Source organism: Oncorhynchus kisutch, linkage group LG19 (assembly GCF_002021735.2).
Source record: "Oncorhynchus kisutch isolate 150728-3 linkage group LG19, Okis_V2, whole genome shotgun sequence".
In the NCBI taxonomy this organism is placed as follows: Eukaryota; Metazoa; Chordata; class Actinopteri; order Salmoniformes; family Salmonidae; genus Oncorhynchus; species Oncorhynchus kisutch.
This window is the reverse complement of record NC_034192.2, coordinates 31,895,062-31,920,946: the sequence shown is the minus strand read 5'-3', so window position 1 is coordinate 31,920,946 and position 25,885 is coordinate 31,895,062. Positions and strand designations below refer to the sequence as shown.

Here is a 25,885-nt window from a genome sequence, read left to right as displayed (position 1 = left end):
TGATGATTAACGTTGGATGTTGGATTTTTGAGCAGTGTTTATGATTGACTGCCCAAATGAGTTCCTTTAAAAAAAAAAGTGTGGGGGGGGGGGGGGGGAACTACACACCCCTCCCTCCTATTGATACCTACACACTGATTGTTTGTGTGTGGGTATATGGTTGTTGCTTTTCCAGTAGTGCATGAAGCCTAGTGAGTTTGTACAGGCTGATCCTCTGGAAAGGATTACACCGGGGATTATACAGGGCAGTGGAACAGTGGGGCACAGTCAGACTTGTCTTATACGTCACACACACACACACACACACACACACACACTCATACACGCCAATACACACTGCGACGCAACGCACGCCTTTGCGCAGTAGCGGCACGCGCACAGCACACACACGCAAAAACACACTGTGTGTATGTGCGTAGCTGTGTATGACGCTGTGAGCATGAGTATGTGTATGACGCTGGTCTGATCTGGTCTGATCTGTCAGGCTGGATAGACTCACCACTGCCATTTTTCTGTGGTCTGAAAACCAGGTCGAGTGATTCATTCAGTCAGTCCCTGAGGCTGAGCCCTAACAACCACCAGCAGGAAAAAGGAGTTACTGTGGGGTCATGAACTATATGCTTATTGCGTATGTAATCAAAATGACTATTATGGTGGTTACAAGATGGTCATTGATGCCAGTATTAACAGTGGCCGTGTCAATGATGCCAGTATTAACAGTGGCCGTGTCAATGATGCCAGTATTGTCATGATCATCAGTGATGATGTCTATGGAGAAAGGTCATAACAATAGTGATGATTTTGATTCAACATGTACACTGAATATACAAACATTAGGAACACCTTCCTAATGAGTTGGCCCTCAGAACGGCCTCAATTCTTCGGGGCGTGGACTCTACAAAGTGTTGAAAGCGTGCCACAGGGATGCTGGCCCATGTTGACTCCAATGCTTCCTATAGTTGTGTCAAGTTGGCTGGATGTCCTTTGTGTGGTGGACCATTCTTGATACACACAGGAAACTGCTGAGTTTGGAAAAACCCAGCAGTGTTGCAGTTCTTGACACAAACCCGTGTGCCTGGCACCTACTATCATACCCCGTTCAAAGGCACTTCAATATTTTGGCTTGCCCATTCACCTTCTGACTTGCACACATACACAATCCATGTCTCAGTTGTCTCAAGGCTTAAAAATCATTATTTAACCTGTCTCCTCCCCTTCATCTACACTGATTGAAGTGGATGTAACAAGTGACATCAATAAGGGATCATAGCTTTCACCTGGATTCACCTGGTCAGTCTATGTCATGGAAAGAGGGGGTTTAATGTACTCAGTGTATGTTTGTAGCAAGGAATTTTTGTTGGCGAACTGTATCCTTTATAAGGCATTGTGGATTTGTGTGTCTTCTTCCCTCCCTTTCTCTCTGTTCTCGTTTTTTCTCTGCTTCCCTCCCCTCCCCCTCTCCAGCTGCACCATTCTGCTGCAGTGAGTGAGAGAGCGATGGAGGAGAGAGCGAAAGAGCTCTCCTCTGTTCTGTGTATAAACCCATGATGCGTTCAGGCATCCAAAGTCGCATCTGTGTTTCACTGCGTTGTTTTAATCAGAAGAAGATGCTCTTTCTTCTTATGAACAGGACTCTTTATGTAACTCGTCAATATGGTAACACCGCTTTCCACAAGCCTGTACATTATTCTGTTAGACATTCCACTAACTTTCTTGGTATCTTTGTGAGTGATACATTATTATAAGAAAGGGCAGGAAGGTTCATGAGTGATCTGTTCATTTTCTCTTCCTCCCTCCATGCTGTTTTTCTTAGAGCTCCTTTTTTTCATGGCTCTCTGGAAGAGAGGTGGGATGCGTTGCCGTAGCAACCAGCTGACTCACTGTCAGGACCGTACCATTGTGGTTTGGTCCACAGGGGGGCAGCAGCAGATGCAGGGTCTGGTGTCTGATAGGATACAGGCAGCTGTTGGTTTAAAGGGGGCAGACACACCCCTGTTTAGGACACAGAGGTGCAGTGTCCTCGGGCTCTGGCCTGGATTGGTAGGGGAGGGGGGAGAGAGAGGGTGTATGACGGGGTGGGTCTACCTCTCTGTTTCCGTAAAATGGATGCTGCCCTGGCCTGATTGCCTCTCACTGTTTCACCTCCCCTTTGCTCTGACTGGGACTGTGAAAACACTGTCTAAAATAAGCCCACAAGACTCTGTGGAGGTTGTGCTGTTTTATTGTAGGGTGTACAGTTATTTCTTATTGACTGATACATGTGTATTCTTGTGTGTGTGTGTGTGTGTGGCTGTGCACAAGAACTCACATGTACACATTGTGTATCTAACATAGTGGTTATCTGTGTTATTATAATGATCACATTCATATAACTCCTATTCATACTTTCATATTCACTGTGACATTCCAGCTATAGGGTGTGTTGACCGCACGCGCGCACGCACGCACACACACACACACACACACACACACACACACACACACACACACACACACACACACACACACACACACACACACACACACACACACACACACACACACACACACACACAGTGTGAAAGCATCTCCTTAATTAAGCATACAGCATCCCTGGGCATCGCCTCGAGTCCCTCTGCTGTTGCTGTGTAGGAGCTGCTCCTCTGCAGCATGGCAGTGTGCTGTACTGCAGTGTAGCGATGCTATCCTGCCGTTCTGGGAGCGATCACACCTCTCCTATGGTCTTACTGCATCTGAAATGACAACTTATTCTCTATATAGCGTATTACTTTCAACCAGCTAACCATAGGGCTTTGGTAAAAAAAAAGTAGTGCACTATGTAGGGAAGAGGGTACCATTTGGGGGACACCCTTAGTCTCCTTCAAAATGGTGCTGTCATCATCCTGGCTGGGACATGCAGATGAGATAGTATACTGCTCATGCTCCTGTTACAGAGGAACTGGGCCAATTGTTGTATTTCTCTTTTATTAAGTATTCTTCTCCCTCACTCTCTCTCTCTCTCTCTCTCTCCCCTCCCCTCTCTCTCTTTCTCTGCTCCTCTATCCCTATGTGTCATGCCCTATGCTCTCTACTTCCCTTTCTCTCCACAAATAAACAAGCACACCTCACACAATGCAACAGCAGACACAAGCGAAGACACACCGTGATATCGGGGATTTGCCTGAATAACTGTGTTGTTGTTTGCTATTGCGTTTACATTCGACCCACCTTTCTGTGCCACACACGCAAACAGACACCTAACCAGACACACCTATGACACATAACGAGCTCCGGCGACAGCATTCTGTTGACGTCATCATTAGAGCACATATCACAGGTATCCCAACGCAAATCAACACAGTCCCCACCTCCGGAACCAATCAAGGCTACATTATTAATGCAAGGTGAACGGTGAGTATCGGGGATGTCTCTGTCCCAAGACTCTCTTTTGTCTGCTGATCATCCCTCTAAACCCGTGTCTCGTTTGTCTCTCTGTTCTTCTCTTCCATGTCTTCCCTTTGCTGCTATTGCTGATGTGTCTCCTGTCATCCTCCGTCTCTCCAAATAAGGTAAGAAATACTTTCCGTAATAATGACTCCACCATCACAAGACAATAGACTGTAAACACATCCATGACCTTACTGATTCTGACTGGAAGTAAGACCAAAAAAAAAAGGCCACTGCTGTGATCCGTAGACACAAGCTCTCAGCACTGAGTGACTGAGTGTTATTCCACTCACATTTGGGGGATGCATCTGACTTAACCCTCCTGTTGTGTTTGTTTCATGTTAATTCATTCTGTGTTCCCGGTCCAAAATGATCGCCCCATTATAGCTGATTATGAATCCATAATACATATATTATCACCTAATGTTGTGTTCGATCTTTTTATCAACTTAAGTTCTTGTCAACACTACAAGTTTTGAACTTCTATTTGCTATTTATGGCCTGTAGGTCTCATTGACCTGAGCTCATACAACTCATTTTTTAGTTTAAAAAAAAGCATAATGTATGGATTAATTAGACTGTAACAAATACTCAGATGAAGCATATTGTGCTATTTATCACAGACTACTTTGTGTCACAGTTTAAAAGGACTCTCTCCTCCTCTCCAGTCACGATCAAAGGTATGATCAAGAGCCTCACATACAGTATATCGTTTGGTCATTGCGCTGCCACAGAAGGAATTGTGAGCAAGGCCTCAAAAAAACTTTATATACCAGAATAGGAGAAAAGTTGAAACAATGTTGCAATTGTTTGTGAGACTGCCAAGAAGTGTGATTCCCGTGGGGAAAAGATTCTATTGGGGAAAGGTTCCCGTGGGGGTTGCCATGGAAGCCAAGAAGGGGAGTGAGGTGTGTGTGTGTGTGTGTGTGTGTGTGTGTGTGTGTGTGTGTGTGTGTGTGTGTGTGTGTGTGTGTGTGTGTGTGTGTGTGTGTGTGTGTGTGTGTGTGTGTGTGTGTGTGTGTGTGTGTGTGTGTGTGTGTGTGTGTGTGTGTGTGTGTGTGTGTGTGTGTGTGTGTGTGTGTGCGCGCTCAAACACACATGCATGTGGGGGTCTGGGAGAAGAAGTGTGTCCATCTGATGAATGTGCATGTGCCTGAACTCAATTTTATACACTAGCTGTAGTCTCACCCATTAATTTCTAATGACCGGTCATGACCGGGAACACCACAGGTGTACCAAAGTTAAATAAAACACCCAAAATGTTATGAAAATCATCAAATGTATGTTGTGTGTTCAGATGCCCTGTGTGGACAAAGTCATGGAACCTTATGACAATCAGATTACATGAACTTGTAAATCGGTTCAATTCGACCAGAACACAGCAGGACGGTTAACATAATATGCATATGGACATAATAAACTATGTATTTGACGTCACACACAGTCAAGAAACAGAATATAAGGCTGGAGCTCTTAATGAATCTGGGTAACATTTTGTTTGTGGATGAGGTTTGATATGTGGGCTGATGCATCTGGTAGAGTTGACTGTAATAAATAAAACGAGAGAGAGCGAGAGCGAGAGAGCGGAGTTATTGTTTAGCAGCCACCACGCGGTCGCCGCTCATTCCACCAGTATGCAGCAGCACGAGCTGGCCGCCTGTGTGGCGCTGTCCACCCGCGTGGTTCTGAAACACGCTCTAGAGCTCAGTGGCAGCGTGCCCACCCACCCTCTCCCCATCTACATCCGTAGCCTTGACGAGCACGGATTTGATTTATTCTTTCACCTTTATTAACCAATATCAAAGCTGATGCATTATTGTTCTCATTATTGTTATTATTGTTCTCATTATTGTTATTATTGTTCTCATATTCGTTGTAGTATTGGGATATGTTGTGGGTTACAGCTTGTGATTGTGTATAATGGAAAATGGTATCGAGTGTATTTATATGTGTAATCTGGATTCAGCTCTCAGGTAATTAGTTCATGTCATGGACATATTACAGTGGAGTGAGTGAGTTCCAGGGTCCCAGGGTCTAACACAACTAACATATCAGATATGATTTACCAGTTCCTGGGTCCCAGGGTCTGTGTGAGAGAGCGATAGATAGTGAGAGAGAGAGAGAGAGAGAGAGAGAGAGGAACATGTCATCAGAGCAACCCTTTTCCTTTGCTCTCCAGACCTCCATACGGGTATTTTTTAAGCTGCCTCTGCGATGTATTATTATTCTGAGCCACGTGGGTTGCTTTGACGACATACTCCTGCTGCGCTTGCTTTCTTTTACCACAGGACGGCAACGGAGAGCCTTTGTCACCCACACATATATCAGGAAGAATTGAAACGGTGGGAATGGATATAGAATACTTCGAGAAGAATGTTGTGTTGTGTGTCTGTTGTGTGTTTGTCCTTACAGTCCCCGCGGTTCCATGAGTTGTTGCTTAATCCGTTTTTAAAAGGTAATTCTGCTGTTTGCTAGAGGAATCGGAGATGGAAGGGAGTTCCATGTGATCATGGCTCTGTATAAATCTGACGAGAACCCTGGTGGCATGTATTGTGGGGTATAGACGGGTGTCTGAAAGGCTACTAAGTGATATGAATAGTATAGTAGCAGTACTCATAGTATTACACATTAAATGGAGTACTGTTTTTCTCTCATGTTGAATTGTTATGGTGCTTCATATGTTTCCCAAGAGCTCGTATTTTCACTGTATAGCTTTAAATGACTGGTAAATCCTGATTGGTAGCTTGTGTTAGGCGCTGTGCACCAATAGCATGCAGAACTGTACAAAGAGATCTACTCCCTCCCCCCAGCCTCAGCACCGTAACCCTTACAATGCTCCGAGCTGGAGGAGAAAGAGGGATGTGCCGAGACACAAAGCGTCTCCATCACTGTAAAATATGAGCGACGTTGACATTCGATTACAGATTGAGTATCACCACTCCTGCGAAAGGGCGAATTTTGGGTGAAATAATATATTCGTTTTGATGTGTCGTGGAACAATGTGGAATAGACTGCCCGTGTGGCAGGTTCTGCTATGGTGGCATCATTTCTTTCTCTTGTGGACTACAATAGACGGACAGACTCGATACACCATCCCGGAGGAACTGAAACAGGGCTCTGTGGTAGGAAATCTAGCCAAAGATCTGGTTTTGGGACTATCTGATATTTATCGTCGTAAATTACGAATAACCTCGGAAGCTGGTAAGCAGTATTTCAGTGTGGATCTGGGGAAAGGAGAGCTGGTCGTCAGTGAAAGGATAGACAGGGAGGAACTGTGTGGACAAAGAGTTCCGTGTATTTTGCCTTTGGAGGTAGTGATTGAAAAGCCCTTGCAGCTTCACCGAGTTGATATTGAAATACAGGATATCAATGATAATTCTCCCAGCTTTCTCACCAAAGAAAAAGTATTAAAGATTGCAGAGTCAATAAACCCAGGCGCAAGATTTCCACTCGAATGCGCACTGGATCCCGATGTCGCTGCGAACACTATACGCTCATACAGCATTAACAAAAACGACCATTTCAAATTGAATGTCAAAAATCACAAGGATGGTAGCAAAACTCCAGAACTGGTCCTTGAAAGGTCTCTCGATCGGGAGAAGCAACCCGTTCATAAGCTTATTCTCACCGCTGTAGATGGGGGTGATCCAGTGCGTTCAGGAACCTCTGAGATTAGTATCATGGTACTTGATATTAATGATAACGCACCGCAGTTTGAGAGACAACTTTATGAGGCTAATGTTAACGAAAATGCTGCACCTGGCACTCAGATTTTACGAGTAAAAGCGACAGACCCGGACGAGGGATTAAATGGGGAGATAGAGTATGTATTTGGAGAACAGACGCCAGACTCAGTGACTGCATTGTTTGATATAGATTCTTCGACAGGAGTGATTGTAATAAAAAGACAACTCAACTATGAGCAGACGAGCTTATATAAATTTGACATAGTCGCTAAAGATAAAGGCAACCCAGAGATGGACGGACATTGTGATGTTGAATTTAAAATGATTGACGTCAATGACAACATCCCAGAGATAATTGTGACGTCTCTAACGACACCTGTTCCAGAAGATTCACCTATCGGAACCGTGATAGCTTTGATAGGCGCCAAAGACTCCGACTCCGGGGACAATGGGAAGGTGCGGTTAAGCGTGTCACCAAAGTCTCCGTTCAAGTTGAACCCGTCGGTATCCAAGCATTACACCCTGGTAACTAATGCTCCTCTTGACCGCGAGCGTTACTCTCAGTATAGTATAGATATCAGTGCCAGTGATTCAGGGAAACCCCCTTTATCCAGCAAGAAAACTATCATTGTTGATGTGTTGGATGTGAATGACAATCCACCGCTATTCTCTCAGCCCTCGTACACGGTGTACGTCAATGAGAATTACGCACCAGGGAAACTACTGTGTTCAGTCTCCGCCACGGATTCCGACCTGGGGGACAACGCAAAAACCTCCTTCTCCATCTTAGACTCCAAAGTGCAGGACGTCTCTGTATCCTCCTATGTGTACATGAACTCTGACAACGGCAGCATCTACAGCATGCACTCATACGACTATGAGAAACTAAAGGTGTTTCAGATTCTGGTGCAGGCCAAGGACCACGGGTCTCCCTCTCTGAGCAGCAACGTCACTGTCCACGTTTTTATCCTGGACCAGAACGACAATGCCCCCGCTGTTATTTACCCCTCCGCTGCCCTGGGCTCGCTCTCTCACCAGAAGATGCCGCGTTCCGCTAAAGCAGGCCACCTGGTTACTAAGGTAACGGCTGTGGACGCAGACTCGGGCCATAACGCCTGGATCTCATATAAACTGGTGGAGGCCACAGACGCGTCTCTGTTCAGTGTCAATCTTTACACGGGGGAGGTAAGGACTAAACGCGCTGTGTCCGAGCAGGACGACTCCTCTCAGAGGCTGCTTATAGAGATACAGGATGACGGGGTGCCGGTCCAGTCCGCCACGGTCACACTGACCATACTGGTAGAGGACGGGCTCCACGAACCGATCTTGGATCTCCGGCAGAAAACTCCAGAACCCAGTAAGAAAAGCGGGAGAATCACCCTGTATTTGATTCTCTCTCTGGCCTCGGTGTCCGTGCTGTCGCTGGTGACTTTTGTCATCTTAGCAGTCAAGTGCGTTAGAAACAGCAGGAGCAGCGGTAGTTGCTGCATGAGACGGGACGACTTGGACGGCTACAAGAACCCCAACAGAAACCTGCAGATTCAGCTCAACACTGACGGGCCGATTAAGTACGTGGAGGTCCTAGGAGGGGACATGTTGTCTCAGAGTCAGTCCTTCAGGTCATGTCTCTCTCCCATGTCAGAGTTCAGTGATTTCACCTTCATTAAGCCCAGCAGCACCACCGACTTTAAGGAGATGATCAACGTCCTAGACGCGTCTTTACCCGACAGCGCCTGGACCTTTGAGAGCCAGCAGGTGAGAAGTGACGTATGATTTATTGTGATGATAAAGATTATCGAATGTAGGCTGTTTTATGACGTCAACATACAGTTTTGTGTTGTAACATTACACAAATCAAAGCTAGATGTTTTGGCACTATTTTCATGACTCGGTATTTAACAGACTCCAATCTGTGAATAAATGTACCACTGACGTTTGTGTTCAGTTGTTATCATTTAAGCAATAGGTTATTTATTCAATTTAAAATAATGAATTGTCAGTATTCATCAAAATGGTGCAATGTACAAATCAGTACAAATCATATTATATAATAATGTAATGTATCATTCAACATAGGCTACTGGTAATTACTAAAACCCATACTCATGCTGTTTGAATGATTTCAAAAATATTCTGTGATGTATTTTAACCTGTTGGTTGTAATCCTCAGAGACCTTGTAATCTCTATTGTTACTGTAGTGGGTCTTTTTGTGTGATTCTGTGACTATCTGACTGGCTAGTGGACGCCTGAGGGTTTTAGCACCATTGACAACAACACTCTGAATCAACTGTTTGGTTATGTGTGCGCGATGACAGACAGCATATTTAACCTTTGCTGCAATATATGTGCACAGTACCAGTCAAAGGTTTGGACATATCTACTCAAGGCTTTTTCTTTATTTTTACTATTCTCTATATTGTAGAATAATAGCAAAGACATCAAAACTATGAAAAAACACATATGGAATCATGTAGTAACCAGAAAAGTGTTAAACAAGTCAAAATGTGTTTTAGATTTTAGATTTATTCAAAGTAGCCACCCTTTGCCTTGATGACAACTTTGCACACGCTTGGCATTCTCTCAACCAGCTTCATGAGGTAGTCACCTGGAATGCATTTCAATTAACAGGTGTATCTTGTTAAAAGTTAATTTGTGGAATTTCCTTTCTTCGCACTTAATGTGTTTGAGCCAATCAGTTGTGTTTTGGGGAGGTATACAGAAGATAGCTTTATTTGGAATAAGACCAAGTCCCTATTATGGCAAGAACCACTGAAATACGCAAAGATAAATGACAGTCCATTATTACATTAAGACATGAACGTCAGTCAATCCGGAAAATGTCAAGAATGTTGAAAGTTTCTTCAAGTGCTGTAGCAAAAACCATCAAGCGCTATGATGAAACTGGCTCTTATGAGGACCGCCACTCTGCAGCAGGTATCCTCTGCTGCAGAGGATACATTAATTAGAGTTAACTGCACCTCAGATTGCAGCTGAAATAAATGCTTCACAGAGTTCGAGTAACAGATATCTCAACATCAACTGTTCAGAAGAGACTGCATGAATCAGGCCTTCATAGTCTAATTGCTGCAAAGAAACCACTACTAAAGGACATCGATAAGAAGAAGAGACTTGCTTGGGCAAAGAAACAAGAGCAATGGACATTAGAACGGTGGAAATCTGTCCTTTGGTCTGATGAGTCCAAATGTTTTATTTTTGGTTCCAACCACCGTGTCTTTGTGAGACCCAGAGTAGGTGAACGAGGGGCCAGTGGCAGTGCCACTAGAGATCCTGGAGACCCATGGAGCGGCGCACAATCGGCCCAGCGTCATCCGGGATAAGGGAGGGTTTGGCTGGCAGGGATGTTCTTGTCCCTAACTATCAATTGGATACCACAAACGAAATTGGGGGGGAGAGTAGGTGAACAGATGTGTGGTTCCCACCGTGAAGCATGGAGGAGGAGGTGTGATGGTTTGGGGATGTTTTTCTGATGACACTGTCAGTGATTTATTTAGAATTCAATTCACACTTAACCAGCAGGGCTACCACAGCATTCTGCAGCGATAAGCCATCCCATCTGTTTTGCACAAGTGGGACTATCATTTGTTTTTAAACAGGTCAATGACCCAAAACACACCTCCAGGCTGTGTAAGGGCTATTTGACCAAGGAGAGTGATGGAGTGCAGCATCAGATGACCTGGCCTCCACAATCATCCGACCTCAACCCAATTGAGATGGTTTGGGATGAGTTGGACTGCAGAGTGAAGGAAAAGCAGCCAACAAGTGCTCAGCATATGTGGGAACTCCTTCAAGACTGTTGGAAAAGCATTCCTCATGAAGCTGGTTGAGAGAATGGCAAGAGGGTGCAAAGCTGTCATCAAGGCAAAGGGTGGCTACTTTGAAGAATCTAAAATGTCAAATATATTTTGATTTGTTTAACACTTTTATTATACAATGTAGAAAATAGTAAAACAAATGAAAGAAAACCCTTTAATGAATAGGTGTGTCAACTTTTGGCTGGGACTGTGTATATATATATATATATATATCAGACTAATTGAAGCTAATTCAATATTTTATGCGAAGCAAAACATGTATAAATGCATAAATAAATAGTGTCTCGATCCACGGGGCTCTATTAGAATTGAAATGTTTTGAATGTTAGAATGTCTATGTGCAATGGAAGAATAGGCTTATATATATTTTTATCCTCGTTTACGCATCATTCTCTATACTTCTGGCTGCCGTTAATATATTTTCGCATCAAAATGGATTGTATGATATATTGGAAAATACAGTTACATTCTCCCCTCTCCCTGTTTTTTTTGTGAGAGATAGAGTGCTTATAGGGGCAGGCTGCTGTGGCTTTAAGGAGTCTGTTCTGTTGGTCTGTTATTGGATGGTAGATATGTGCTCTGTGCACCAATAGCATGCAGAACTGTACAAAGAGATCTACTCCCTCCCCCCAGCCTCAGCACCGTAACCCTTAGAATACTCAGAGCTGGAGGAGAGAGAGGGATGCGCTCACATTCACGGAGATACACTAGAATCTAAAAACAACATACTTTCTGCTATACAAAATTAATCGAAAATGCTAAATGGAATATACATTCTGGAGATGTATTTTGGTATGAAGCTCTTTTTTATGGACAATATTTCAAACGGAATTGTGTTGTAACGGATCAGGGATGACAAAGAGAATTGGATACCGAAACTGGAGATGGTTGGCTCTTTGGTGGCGTCATTTCATTCTCTTGTGGAGTACAATAAACGGACAGACTCGCTACACCATCCCGGAGGAACTGAAACAGGGCTCTGTGGTAGGAAATCTAGCCAAAGATCTGGGTTTGGGACTCTCTGAGATTTTTGACCGTAAACTGCATGTCGCCTCTGAGGCTGGTAAGCAGTATTTCAATGTGGATGCGGGGAAGGGCGAGCTGGTCGTCAATGAGAGAATAGACAGAGAGACTTTATGCGGACAAAGCGCCAGCTGCGTTTTACCTCTGCAGGTTGTCATTGAGAATCCGTTACAGTTGCACCGTATTGAGGTGGAAATACGAGACATAAATGACAATTCTCCTAATTTCTTAACAAAAGATCGTGTTCTGAAAATGGCTGAATTGACAGCTGTAGGCGCGCGTTTTCCGTTGGAAAGTGCAGAGGACCCCGATGTGGGAAGTAATGCACTTAAATCCTACATTCTTAGTAAAGACGAATGTTTCAGTGTAAAAGTGAAAGACATTGAAGGAGGACGAAAAATCCCAGAGCTAGTGTTAGAGAAGCCACTGGACAGAGAGAAAAAAGCTGTCCATGAGCTATTATTGACGGCTCTAGATGGAGGCACTCCGGCTAGGTCTGGAACTTCACAGATCACGGTCACTGTCCTTGATAATAATGACAATAATCCCGTATTTCAGAAATCTGTATATAATGTAAGGGTTAATGAAAATAGCGAAAAGGGCACTTCCTTGATTAAGCTTGAGGCTACTGACTCAGACGAGGGTGTCAACGGGGAGATAGAATATTCATTCGGCGAGCATACACTAGAGTCAGTGTTATCTGTGTTTGATATTGATGCAGTTACGGGGGAAATGTTTCTAAGAGGGGAATTAGATTATGAGAGTGCAGCTTATTATCGTATAGACATTACTGCTGTAGATAAAGGCATCCCAGAAATGGAGGGACACTGTCGGGTACAGGTCGAAGTAACAGACGTTAATGACAATGCTCCCGAAATTGTCCTCACCTCCAAACCTAGTCCAGTGCGCGAAGACGCACCGAGTGGCACGGTAGTGGCTTTGATCAGTGCCCGTGACCTAGACTCTGGGAATAACGGTAAAGTAACGTTACAACTTACAAAAGGCCATCCTTTTAGTCTGAAACCGTCATTTTCTGATAATTATGCACTGGTCACCAGTGGTGTTTTAGACAGAGAGAGTTTCTCAGAGTATAATATTGAGATAACAGCCACTGATTCGGGCTCCCCTCCCCTGACTACCAAGAAAACTATACCAGTCAGCATCATTGATGTCAACGACAACCCCCCTAAATTCAGCCAGTCCTCATATAATGTCTATTTAAAAGAGAATGGACTACCAGGATCCATGCTATCCTCAGTATCTGCATCTGACCTGGATTTCGGAGATAATGCCAAGATCTCCTACTCCATCCTAGACTCCAAAGTGCAGGACGTTTCTGTGTCTTCCTATGTGTACATGAACACTGATAACGGCAGTATCTACAGCATGCACTCGTTTGACTATGAGAAACTAAAGGTGTTTCAGATTCTGGTGCAGGCCAAGGACCATGGCTCTCCCTCTCTGAGCAGCAACGCCACTGTCCATGTTTTTATCCTGGACCAGAACGACAATGCCCCCACTGTTATTTACCCCTCCGCTGCCCTGGGCTCGCTCTCTCACCAGAAGATGCCCCGCTCCGCTAAAGCAGGCCACTTGGTTACTAAGGTAACGGCCGTGGACGCAGACTCGGGCCATAACGCCTGGATCTCATATAAACTGGTGGAGGCCACAGACACGTCTCTGTTCAGTGTCAATCTTTACACGGGGGAGGTGAGGACTAAACGCGCTGTGTCCGATCAGGACGACTCCTCTCAGAGGCTGCTTATAGAGATACAGGATGACGGGGTGCCGGTCCGGTCCGCCACGGTCACACTGACCATACTGGTAGAGGAAGGGCTCCACGAACTCATCTCGGACCTTCGGCAGAAAGCGCCAGAGCCTAGCAAGAAAAGCGGGAGAATCACCCTGTATTTGATTCTCTCGCTGGCCTCGGTGTCCGTGCTGTCTCTGGTGACTTTTGGCATCTTAGCAGTCAAATGCGTTAGAAACAGCAGGAGCAGCGGTAGTTGCTGCATGAGACGGGACGACTTGGACAGCTACAAGAACCCCAACAGAAACCTGCAGATTCAGCTCAACACTGACGGGCCGATTAAGTACGTGGAGGTCCTGGGAGGGGACATGTTGTCTCAGAGTCAGTCCTTCAGGTCCTGTCTCTCTCCCATGTCAGAGTTCAGTGATTTCACCTTCGTTAAGCCCAGCAGCACCACTGATTTTAAGGAGATGATCAACGTCCTAGACGCGTCTTTACCCGACAGCGCCTGGACCTTTGAGAGCCAGCAGGTGAGAAGTGACGTCCGTCTATAATTTACTGTGGACTGTTCTGTGATGTAGAGTATCAACATATATGCCTACCAAACATCCTGCTTGGAACACACTGCTTGAATCAGTGTCGATTCCATGTCATTTCAATGAAATTATGTTGAACCAACGTGGATTAGACATTGAATTGTATGTCTGTACCCAGTGGGATGCGTGTTTTGGGCTTCAACATTCAACGAATGGAAACTTGTCCTTTTGGCAGTATTTTTCATTGATGCATTATGACATAGGAATATTACTGCAGGTTCATGGTGAGACTCAGTATGTGACATACTATAGCCTGTAAATAAATAGGCTAGCGATTAATGATATGCAACTGACGTTAAGTGCAATTTATAATTCAAGCAGTATTTTGTCATATTGAAATAGGGTCGCAAAATAATGGTAATTTTCCCCATTGTCTTCCAAAAAGATCCTGGTTGAATGATTCTCACATTCCCTGCGTATTCCCTCTTAATTCCGGCAATCTTCCAACTGGGATTTCTGGAAAACCAAGGAATTTTGGAAAATGTACTGGAATTTTGCAACCTTAGGTTAAAATGATTTCAGCATTCAACAAAACGATGCAACGGTGCTTCCATTCAGATTTATGAAAAATGATCGTAACGCTTCATTTTAAGGGGTCCTAAGTACAGTGTAGTAACATGTGTAGTTTACATCTAACAAGGATTGTCGTGAACTAACATCGCATAGTCACAGTGTAATAACAACATGTAACTGGCAGTAATTGCGGTATGCTATTACAGAGGTGAAACAATGAGTGCTTGTTACCATGCTTGTTACAAACGGGCAGGTTTCCACTAAATTCACCGACTTTGTGTTTTGCTTCTTCTCAGCTGCAGACAGTTACAACTGTCACCGAGGTTGTGATCCCTCGTGGATGCACTGGGCGCCTGAGGCATTATAGCCTGTGCTCAATGGGCTCTCATTACTTACCCTTGAATGTGCACTGTTCAAACTTTCTCTCTCTGGGTTGTTGCTTGTGCTTGCTCCCAAAATCAAGTGCAGCATCTGGGTTGACTTGGTTGAGCAGGTAAAAACAGATCAGTAGGTCAACCTCACTGACCGGGGATCTAATATGGGTGGCATCCCAGATTTGGAAAAATGCACTTTTTCAAAGCATAGTGCATGCATTGTTTGCCTAAGTGCAATGTAATTACTCGCTGTTACACTAGATTTAGCACATTAAAACGAAGTGTGTCACGAGGAGTACTTATTTGTAATTCATGTGTACTTATACAGTACATTACCCATTCTGACAACCTGGCCCTCATTTTAAAGCTTCAGGATGTTTCACTTCATTTCCCAATAAAGTGAAACGTCCAGAAGCTTTAAAATAAGGGCCAGGTTTTCGGGATGGGTAATGAACTGTATAAATACACATTAGTTAAAAGTAAGTACCCCTCAATATACACTTCCTTTTAACTAGCTAGATCCAGTGTAACAACAAGCAATTGCGTGGCACTTAAGCAAACATTACATGTGCTTTGGAACAGTGTCTTATTCCTCAGCTGGGATGACCAAGTTAACCCAGATGGAACACTTTATTTTGGTGGCAAGTGCTAGAAATAACATTGGGTGGAGATGTATTTTCAAAATGGCACAATAATGGGCAAGCATGGTAACAAGCATTCATTGTTACACTTTTGTAATTACACAAAGCAATTACTACCAGTTACATGTTGTTATTACACTAACCCTGAGTTGTTACAGTTAACTACAGTACTTGTTACAGTGTAGTTACACATGTAACTATAATGTAATAAGGAACACTTAAAATGAAGTGTTACCAAATGATCTTGGAATCATTTGAGCAGTGGACATATTGCCAATACTTGAATGATGTCAAAATATCATATGAATGATTTTGCTCTGTTGGTTGTAATCCACAGTCACAGATACAGTGTAATATATATTATTACTGTATTGGGTGATTTCCGTGATTCTGTTTCTATTTGGCCATAGGCCTGAGAGTTTCAGCACCGTGGACAGCGACACTACCGTGGAATCAACTGTGTTTCTTGTGGTCGCTATTGCAGACAGATGCTGCGTCCCAAATTGGCACCCTATGCCCTATACAGTGCCCTTCTTTTGACCAGGGCCCATAGGATGGCCTGTAAGATTTTCAAATAGATTGCAGCTCAATCAATATTTAATGTATAATAGGGAAAACAGGTGTGTCCTCCCAGTGGGCTCTTTGAGAATAGCAGTGTTTTGGATGATACCTGTGCGTAATGGGAGATTCTATTTCTGATCCTTGTTTACACTTTCAGGCAGTCCTATCTGTTGGCTATCGGCTGCCATGTCCATAATATATTTCACATTATTATTGTTGTGTCATCGAAAATAGTCATTTTATCATATCTCTCTCTCTCTCTCGCTCTTTCTTTCTCTTTCTCTTTCTCTCTCTTTCTCTGTGTGTGTGCTGTGTCACAGTGCCTATAGGCCTAGCTACTGTGGCTTTAAGAAAGAAGACTGTTCAGTTGGCCCCTCATTGGATGTTACATGCAGACTGTGCACCAATAGTGTGCAGAACTGTACAAAGAGATCTACTCCCTCCCCCCAACCTCAGCATCGTAACCCTCACAATACTCAGAGCTGGAGGAGAGAGAGGGAGGCGTTCACACAGACGAATATATAATGTAATTTAAACACAGTATCCTTAACGATATCCAAACTTTAGAAACATGCTAAATGGAATATGCGTTCTGGAGATGCATTTTGATATAAAGCTCTTCGTTCTGGACAGTATTTTTGGAATTGTATTATAACGGATCAGGGATGACAAAGAGAATGGGATACAGAGACTGGAGATGGCTGGCTCTTTGGTGGAATAATTTCTTTCTCTTGTGGAGTACAATAGACGGACAGACTCGCTACACCATCTCGGAGGAACTGAAACAGGGATCTGTGGTAGGAAATCTAGCCAAAGATCTGGGTTTGGGACTATCTGATTTTTTTGACCGTAAACTGCGTGTCGCTTCTGAGGCTGGTAAGCAGTATTTCAATGTGGATGCGGGGAAGGGCGAGCTGATCGTGAATGAGAGAATAGACAGAGAGACGTTATGCGGACAAAGCGCCAGCTGCGTTTTACCTCTGCAGGTTGTCATTGAAAACCCGTTACAGTTGCACCGTATTGAGGTGGAAATACGAGACATAAATGACAATTCGCCTAGTTTTCTTACAAAGGAGCTCACAGTGAAAATAGTCGAATTGACTGTTGCAGGCGCACGTTTTCCTTTGGAGAGTGCAGAGGACCCTGACGTGGGCAGTAATTCCCTTAAATCCTATACTATTAGTAAAGATGAGTGTTTTACGTTGAAGGTAAAGGAGCTTGGTAATGGAAAGAAAATACCAGAACTAGTTTTAGAGAAGCCCTTAGACCGAGAGAAAAAATCTGTCCATAAACTACTGTTAACAGCTCTAGATGGAGGTAATCCTGTCAGATCCGGGACGGCAGAGATAACTATTACTGTGCTTGACGTAAACGATAATTTTCCAGTATTTGAAAAGTCTGTGTACAAAGTTTCTATCCACGAAAATAGTGCAAAGGGGACATTTATGATTAAACTTAAAGCGACAGATATTGACGAGGGTCAAAATGGGGAGATAAAATATTCGTTTGGTGAGCGCACCCCTGAGTCTGTGCTTTCTACATTTAATATGGATCCAGACACAGGGGATATTTTTTTGAAGGGGGATTTAGATTTCGAAAGAGCTACAACATATGACATTGACATCACGGCGAGAGATGAAGGCACTCCTGAAATGGAAGGACACTGTCGCGTGCAGGTAGAGGTAATAGACGTTAACGACAATTCGCCTGAAATTGTCCTCACTTCCCAACCAAACCCGGTGCGCGAGAACGCGCCCAGTGGCACGGTAGTAGCTTTGATCAGTGCCCGGGACCTTGACTCCGGCAACAACGGTAAAGTGACGTTACAGCTCCCGAGAGGTTATCCTTTTAGTCTGAAACCGTCCTTTTCTAATAATTACGCACTGGTCACAAGTGGTGTTTTAGACAGAGAGAGTTTCTCAGAGTATAATATTGAGATAACAGCCACTGATTCGGGCTCCCCTCCCCTGACTACCAAGAAAACTATACCAGTCACTATCATTGATGTCAACGACAACCCCCCTAAATTCTCTCAGCCCTTCTATAATGTATATTTAAAAGAGAATGGACTACCAGGATCCATGCTATCCTCAGTATCTGCATCTGACCTGGATTTCGGAGATAATGCCAAGATCTCCTACTCCATCCTAGAGTCCAAAGTGCAGGATGTGTCTCTATCCTCCTATGTGTACATGAACACTGATAACGGCAGTATCTACAGCATGCACTCGTTTGACTATGAGAAACTAAAGGTTTTTCAGATTCTGGTGCAGGCCAAGGACCACGGCTCTCCCTCTCTGAGCAGCAACGTCACTGTCCATGTTTTTATCCTGGACCAGAACGACAATGCCCCCGCTGTTATTTACCCCTCCGCTGCCCTGGGCTCGCTCTCTCACCAGAAGATGCCCCGCTCCGCTAAAGCAGGTCACTTGGTTACTAAGGTAACGGCTGTGGACGCAGACTCGGGCCATAACGCCTGGATCTCATATAAACTGGTGGAGGCCACAGACACGTCTCTGTTCAGTGTCAATCTTTACACGGGGGAGGTGAGGACTAAACGCGCTGTGTCCGATCAGGACGACTCCTCTCAGAGGCTGCTTATAGAGATACAGGATGACGGGGAGCCGGTCCAGACCGCCACGGTCACACTGACCATACTGGTAGAGGACGGGCTCCACGAACTCATCTCGGACCTTCGGCAGAAAGCGCCAGAGCCTAGCAAGAAAAGCGGGAGAATCACCCTGTATTTGATTCTCTCTCTGGCCTCGGTGTCCGTGCTGTCTCTGGTGACTTTTGGCATCTTAGCAGTCAAATGCGTTAGAAACAGCAGGAGCAGCGGTAGTTGCTGCATGAGACAGGACGACTTGGACAGCTACAAGAACCCCAACAGAAATCTGCAGATTCAGCTCAACACTGACGGGCCGATTAAGTACGTGGAGGTCCTGGGAGGGGACATGTTGTCTCAGAGTCAGTCCTTCAGGTCCTGTCTCTCTCCCATGTCAGAGTTCAGTGATTTCACCTTCGTTAAGCCCAGCAGCACCACTGATTTTAAGGAGATGATCAATGTCCTAGACGCGTCTTTACCCGACAGCGCCTGGACCTTTGAGAGCCAGCAGGTGAGAAGTGACGTCGGTCTATAATTTACTGTGGACTGTTCTGTGATGTAGAGTATCAACATATATGCCTACCAAACATCCTGCTTGGAACACACTGCTTGAATCAGCGTCGATTCCATGTAATTTCAATAAAATTATGTTGAACCAACGTGGATTAGACGTTGAATTGTATGTCTGTGCCCAGTGGGATGCGTGTTTTGGGCTTCAACATTCAACGAATGGAAACTTGTCCTTTTGGCAGTATTTTTCATTGATGCATTATGACATAGGAATATTACTGCAGGATCATGGTGAGACTCAGTATGTGACATACTATAGCCTGTAAATAAATAGGCTAGCGATTAACGATATGCAACTGACGTTAAGTGCAATTTATAAATCAAGCAGTATTTTGTCATATTGAAATAGGGTCGCAAAATAATGGTAATTTTCCTCATTGTCTTCCAAAAAGATCCTGGTTGAATGATTCTCACATTCCCTGCGTATTCCCTCTTTATTCCGGCAATCTTCCGACTGGGATTTCTGGAAAACCAGGGAATTTTGGGAAATGTACTGGAATTTTGCAACCTTAGGTTAAAATGATTTCAGCATTCAACAAAACGATGCAACGGTGTTTCCTTTCAGATTTATGAAAAATGATCGTAACGCTTCATTTTAAGGGGTCCTAAGTACAGTGTAGTAACATGTGTAGTTTACATCTAACAAGGATTGTCGTGAACTAACATCGCATAGTCACAGTGTAATAACAACATGTAACTGGCAGTAATTGCGGTATGCTATTACAGAGGTGAAACAATGAGTGCTTGTTACCATGCTTGTTACAAACGGGCAGGTTTCCACTAAATTCACCGACTTTGTGTTTTGCTTCTTCTCAGCTGCAGACAGTTACAACTGTCACCGAGGTTGTGATCCCTCGTGGATGCACTGGGCGCCTGAGGCATTATAGCCTGTGCTCAATGGGCTCTCATTACTTACCCTTGAATGTGCACTGTTCAAACTTTCTCTCTCTGGGTTGTTGCTTGTGCTTGCTCCCAAAATCAAGTGCAGCATCTGGGTTGACTTGGTTGAGCAGGTAAAAACAGATCAGTAGGTCAACCTCACTGACCGGGGATCTAATATGGGTGGCATCCCAGATTTGGAAAAATGCACTTTTTCAAAGCATAGTGCATGCATTGTTTGCCTAAGTGCAATGTAATTACTCGCTGTTACACTAGATTTAGCACATTAAAACGAAGTGTGTCACGAGGAGTACTTATTTGTAATTCATGTGTACTTATACAGTACATTACCCATTCTGACAACCTGGCCCTCATTTTAAAGCTTCAGGATGTTTCACTTCATTTCCCAATAAAGTGAAACGTCCAGAAGCTTTAAAATAAGGGCCAGGTTTTCGGGATGGGTAATGAACTGTATAAATACACATTAGTTAAAAGTAAGTACCCCTCAATATACACTTCCTTTTAACTAGCTAGATCCAGTGTAACAACAAGCAATTGCGTGGCACTTAAGCAAACATTACATGTGCTTTGGAACAGTGTCTTATTCCTCAGCTGGGATGACCAAGTTAACCCAGATGGAACACTTTATTTTGGTGGAAAGTGCTAGAAATAACGTTGGGTGGAGATGTATTTTCAAAATGGCACAATAATGGGCAAGCATGGTAACAAGCATTCATTGTTACACTTTTGTAATTACACAAAGCAATTACTACCAGTTACATGTTGTTATTACACTAACCCTGAGTTGTTACAGTTAACTACAGTACTTGTTACAGTGTAGTTACACATGTAACTATAATGTAATAAGGAACCCTTAAAATGAAGTGTTACCAAATGATCTTGGAATCATTTGAGCAGTGGACATATTGCCAATACTTGAATGATGTCAAAATATCATATGAATGATTTTGCTCTGTTGGTTGTAATCCACAGTCACAGATACAGTGTAATATATATTATTACTGTATTGGGTGATTTCCGTGATTCTGTTTCTATTTGGCCATAGGCCTGAGAGTTTCAGCACCGTGGACAGCGACACTACCGTGGAATCAACTGTGTTTCTTGTGGTCACTATTGCAGACAGATGCTGCGTCCCAAATTGGCACCTTATGCCCTATACAGTGCCCTTCTTTTGACCAGGGCCCATAGGATGGCCTGTAAGATTTTCAAATAGATTGCAGCTCAATCAATATTTAATGTATAATAGGGAAAACAGGTGTGTCCTCCCAGTGGGCTCTTTGAGATTCGCAGTGTTTTTGATGATACCTGTGCGTAATGGGAGATTCTATTTCTGATCCTTGTTTACACTTTCAGGCAGTCCTATCTGTTGGCTATCGGCTGCCATGTCCATAATATATTTCACATTATTATTGTTGTGTCATCGAAAATAGTCATTTTATCATATCTCTCTCTCTCTCGCTCTTTCTCTCTTTCTCTTTCTCTCTCTTTCTCTGTGTGTGTGCTGTGTCACAGTGCCTATAGGCCTAGCTACTGTGGCTTTAAGAAAGAAGACTGTTCAGTTGGCCCCTCATTGGATGTTACATGCAGACTGTGCACCAATAGTGTGCAGAACTGTACAAAGAGATCTACTCCCTCCCCCCAACCTCAGCATCGTAACCCTCACAATACTCAGAGCTGGAGGAGAGAGAGGGAGGCGTTCACACAGACGAATATATAATGTCATTTAAACACAGTATCCTTTCCGATATCCAAACTTTAGAAACATGCTAAATGGAATATGCGTTCTGGAGATGCATTTTGATATAAAGCTCTTCGTTCTGGACAGTATTTTTGGAATTGTATTATAACGGATCAGGGATGACAAAGAGAATGGGATACAGAGACTGGAGATGGCTGGCTCTTTGGTGGAATAATTTCTTTCTCTTGTGGAGTACAATAGACGGACAGACTCGCTACACCATCTCGGAGGAACTGAAACAGGGATCTGTGGTAGGAAATCTAGCCAAAGATCTGGGTTTGGGACTATCTGATTTTTTTGACCGTAAACTGCGTGTCGCTTCTGAGGCTGGTAAGCAGTATTTCAATGTGGATGCGGGGAAGGGCGAGCTGATCGTGAATGAGAGAATAGACAGAGAGACGTTATGCGGACAAAGCGCCAGCTGCGTTTTACCTCTGCAGGTTGTCATTGAAAACCCGTTACAGTTGCACCGTATTGAGGTGGAAATACGAGACATAAATGACAATTCGCCTAGTTTTCTTACAAAGGAGCTCACATTGAAAATAGCAGAATCGACAGTTGCGGGCGCACGTTTTCCTTTGGAGAGTGCAGAGGACCCTGACGTGGGCAGTAATTCCCTTAAATCCTATACTATTAGTAAAGATGAGTGTTTTACGTTGAAGGTAAAGGAGCTTGGTAATGGAAAGAAAATACCAGAACTAGTTTTAGAGAAGCCCTTAGACCGAGAGAAAAAATCTGTCCATAAACTACTGTTAACAGCTCTAGATGGAGGTAATCCTGTCAGATCCGGGACGGCAGAGATAACTATTACTGTGCTTGACGTAAACGATAATTTTCCAGTATTTGAAAAGTCTGTGTACAAGGTTTCTGTCCACGAAAATAGTGCAAAGGGGACATTTATGATTAAACTTAAAGCGACAGATATTGACGAGGGTCAAAATGGGGATATAAACTATTCGTTTGGTGAGCGCACCCCTGAGTCTGTGCTTTCTACATTTAATATGGATCCAGACACAGGGGATATTTTTTTGAAGGGGAATTTAGATTTCGAAAGAGCTACAACATATGACATTGACATCACGGCGAGAGATGAAGGCACTCCTGAAATGGAAGGACACTGTCGCGTGCAGGTAGAGGTAATAGACGTTAACGACAATTCGCCTGAAATTGTCCTCACTTCCCAACCAAACCCGGTGCGCGAGAACGCGCCCAGTGGCACGGTAGTAGCTTTGATCAGTGCCCGGGACCTTGACTCCGGTAATAACGGTAAAGTGACGTTACAGCTCCCACGAGGTTATCCTTTTAGTCTGAAACCGTCCTTTTCTAATAATTACGCACTGGTCACAAGTGATGTTTTAGACAGAGAGAGTTTCTCAGAGTATAATATTGAGATAACAGCCACTGATTCGGGCTCCCCTCCCCTGACTACCAAGAAAACGATACCAGTCACTATCATTGATGTCAACGACAACCCCCCTAAATTCTCTCAGCCCTTCTATAATGTATATTTAAAAGAGAATGGACTACCAGGATCCATGCTATCCTCAGTATCTGCATCTGACCTGGATTTCGGAGATAATGCCAAGATCTCCTACTCCATCTTAGACTCCAAAGTGCAGGACGTTTCTATGTCTTCCTATGTGTACATGAACACTGATAACGGCAGTATCTATAGCATGCACTCATTTGACTATGAGAAAATAAAGGTGTTTCAGATTCTGGTGCAGGCCAAGGACCATGGCTCTCCCTCTCTGAGCAGCAACGTCACTGTCCATGTTTTTATCCTGGACCAGAACGACAATGCCCCCACTGTTATTTACCCCTCCGCTGCCCTGGGCTCGCTCTCTCACCAGAAGATGCCCCGCTCCGCTAAAGCAGGCCACCTCGTTACTAAGGTAACGGCCGTGGACGCAGACTCGGGCCATAACGCCTGGATCTCATATAAACTGGTGGAGGCCACAGACACGTCTCTGTTCAGTGTCAATATTTACACGGGGGAGGTAAGGACTAAACGTGCTGTGTCCGAGCAGGACGACTCCTCTCAGAGGCTGCTTATAGAGATACAGGATGACGGGGTGCCGGTCCAGTCCGCCACGGTCACACTGACCATACTGGTAGAGGACGGGCTCCACGAACTCATCTCGGACCTGCGGCAGAATGCGCCAGAGCCTAGCAAGAAAAGCGGGAGAATCACCCTGTATTTGATTCTCTCTCTGGCCTCGGTGTCCGTGCTGTCTCTGGTCACTTTTGTCATCTTAGCAGTCAAGTGCGTTAGAAACAGCAGGAGCAGTGGTAGTTGCTGCATGAGACGGGACGACTTGGACGGCTACAAGAACCCCAACAGAAACCTGCAGATTCAGCTCAACACTGACGGGCCGATTAAGTACGTGGAGGTCCTGGGAGGGGACATGTTGTCTCAGAGTCAGTCCTTCAGGTCATGTCTCTCTCCCATGTCAGAGTTCAGTGATTTCACCTTCGTTAAGCCCAGCAGCACCACTGACTTTAAGGAGATGATCAACGTCCTAGACGCGTCTTTACCCGACAGCGCCTGGACCTTTGAGAGCCAGCAGGTGAGCACTGTAGTGACGTGTAGTTTAATTGTGACACTAGGCTATTGATAACAACCTATTTTCTGTATTCTTCTCTGTGATGCTTGTTAATTTGTGACGGATAGGCTATCAGCCTTATAATTAGGAATGAGAAAACTAGGATATCTTTACTGAAGCCATAGTATTGTCATTTAAATCGGATCTCTGTGCTATCCAACCATGAAAAGTTTTCTATTTCCTAAGTCGAAGTTTTCCTTTCCCGTGATATTTGGTTCTGGTCTTTCTGATTTATACGAATTATATCTTGGCAGTAATTGGCTACAAGGTTATAATTGAAAACATGTATTTATTGTAGTATCATGAGCTCAGCACAGAAGAAAAAATGCTCAAATGGTGTGTTTTTTTAGATGAATCCAAGTTCACATGTGTATTATTTAGCAGCTGACATATGGCCGAGTTTATATTGGGCCTATTGGGTACATACAAAATATCAAACTACTTCTGTGTTGTGCATGACGTTTGCTCTGTCAGTCATCCGTTATCTACAAGGCTCAGCATTTCAGCACCAGTGTTGTGGACAGCGACACAATCTGGTTGCTGAATCAGCTGTGCGGTTTTGTGGAAGCAATTGCAAACAGTTTGAGACGTAGAAACAGAGAAGGTAGACAGGGACATTCATTTTTTCAGAATAAGTGCTGCTCAGTTAATATTTCTATAAACTCTGCATATATAATGTTCACGTACATATTTTTGTATATTTGTTTTATCCTGTTTTACATGTTTACTCATTCTTTAGGCCGAACTAAATTCTGTCCTTACTAATGTATTTATTTTACCACCAATATTGACAGTAGGGGAGAGTGGGGTAAATTGAGGCATTTTTTATATTTCAGCATCACTCCGTAAATAAATAAAAATACAAATAAATAAAAAAGGGAAATACAGTATTATTTCTAACGACGATACGGTATCTACATATATTTCAGGATGTTGTGTATCGCTGGAAATCATCAGCATTCATGTAAATATTACAGCTATTAAAACATAGCTTGTCCAAAAATGTTGGTCTCTTGGCAAAACTTAGCTGTGTTAGTTGAGCAGCTGGACAGGGTATGTTAG

At 43.9% G+C, this 25,885-nt stretch overlaps 4 protein-coding genes across 42 annotated transcripts in view; all 4 read left to right on the top strand.

The window, feature by feature from the left end:
* LOC109864681 (protocadherin gamma-C5) overlaps positions 1-25,885 on the top strand; it is a 186,029-nt gene that overhangs the window by 123,295 nt on the left and 36,849 nt on the right. Inside the window, exon 1 of one of the 39 annotated variants that reach the window (XM_031798520.1) lies at positions 16,685-19,520. The exons of 37 other annotated variants lie outside the window; for them this stretch is intronic. In XM_031798520.1, coding sequence (XP_031654380.1) covers positions 17,070-19,520 — 2,451 coding nt within the window. In that variant the 5' untranslated portion in view covers positions 16,685-17,069. Of the gene's footprint in view, positions 1-16,684; positions 19,521-25,885 lie in introns of those variants that run through there. One more of the 39 variants, XM_031798521.1, reaches the window with a different exon arrangement.
* On the top strand, positions 4,701-8,912 carry LOC116355093 (protocadherin gamma-C5-like). Its single transcript, XM_031798562.1, has one exon. The coding sequence runs from the start codon at positions 6,411-6,413 to the stop codon at positions 8,883-8,885; it is 2,475 nt and encodes an 824-aa protein (XP_031654422.1). The 5' UTR covers positions 4,701-6,410; the 3' UTR covers positions 8,886-8,912.
* Positions 11,451-14,288, top strand: LOC116355092 (protocadherin gamma-C5-like). The gene has a single exon (XM_031798561.1). It carries the CDS (start codon positions 11,799-11,801, stop codon positions 14,271-14,273), a length of 2,475 nt encoding a protein of 824 aa, XP_031654421.1. The 5' UTR covers positions 11,451-11,798; the 3' UTR covers positions 14,274-14,288.
* On the top strand, positions 21,803-25,802 carry LOC116355095 (protocadherin gamma-C5-like). Its single transcript, XM_031798565.1, has one exon. The coding sequence runs from the start codon at positions 22,337-22,339 to the stop codon at positions 24,833-24,835; it is 2,499 nt and encodes an 832-aa protein (XP_031654425.1). The 5' UTR covers positions 21,803-22,336; the 3' UTR covers positions 24,836-25,802.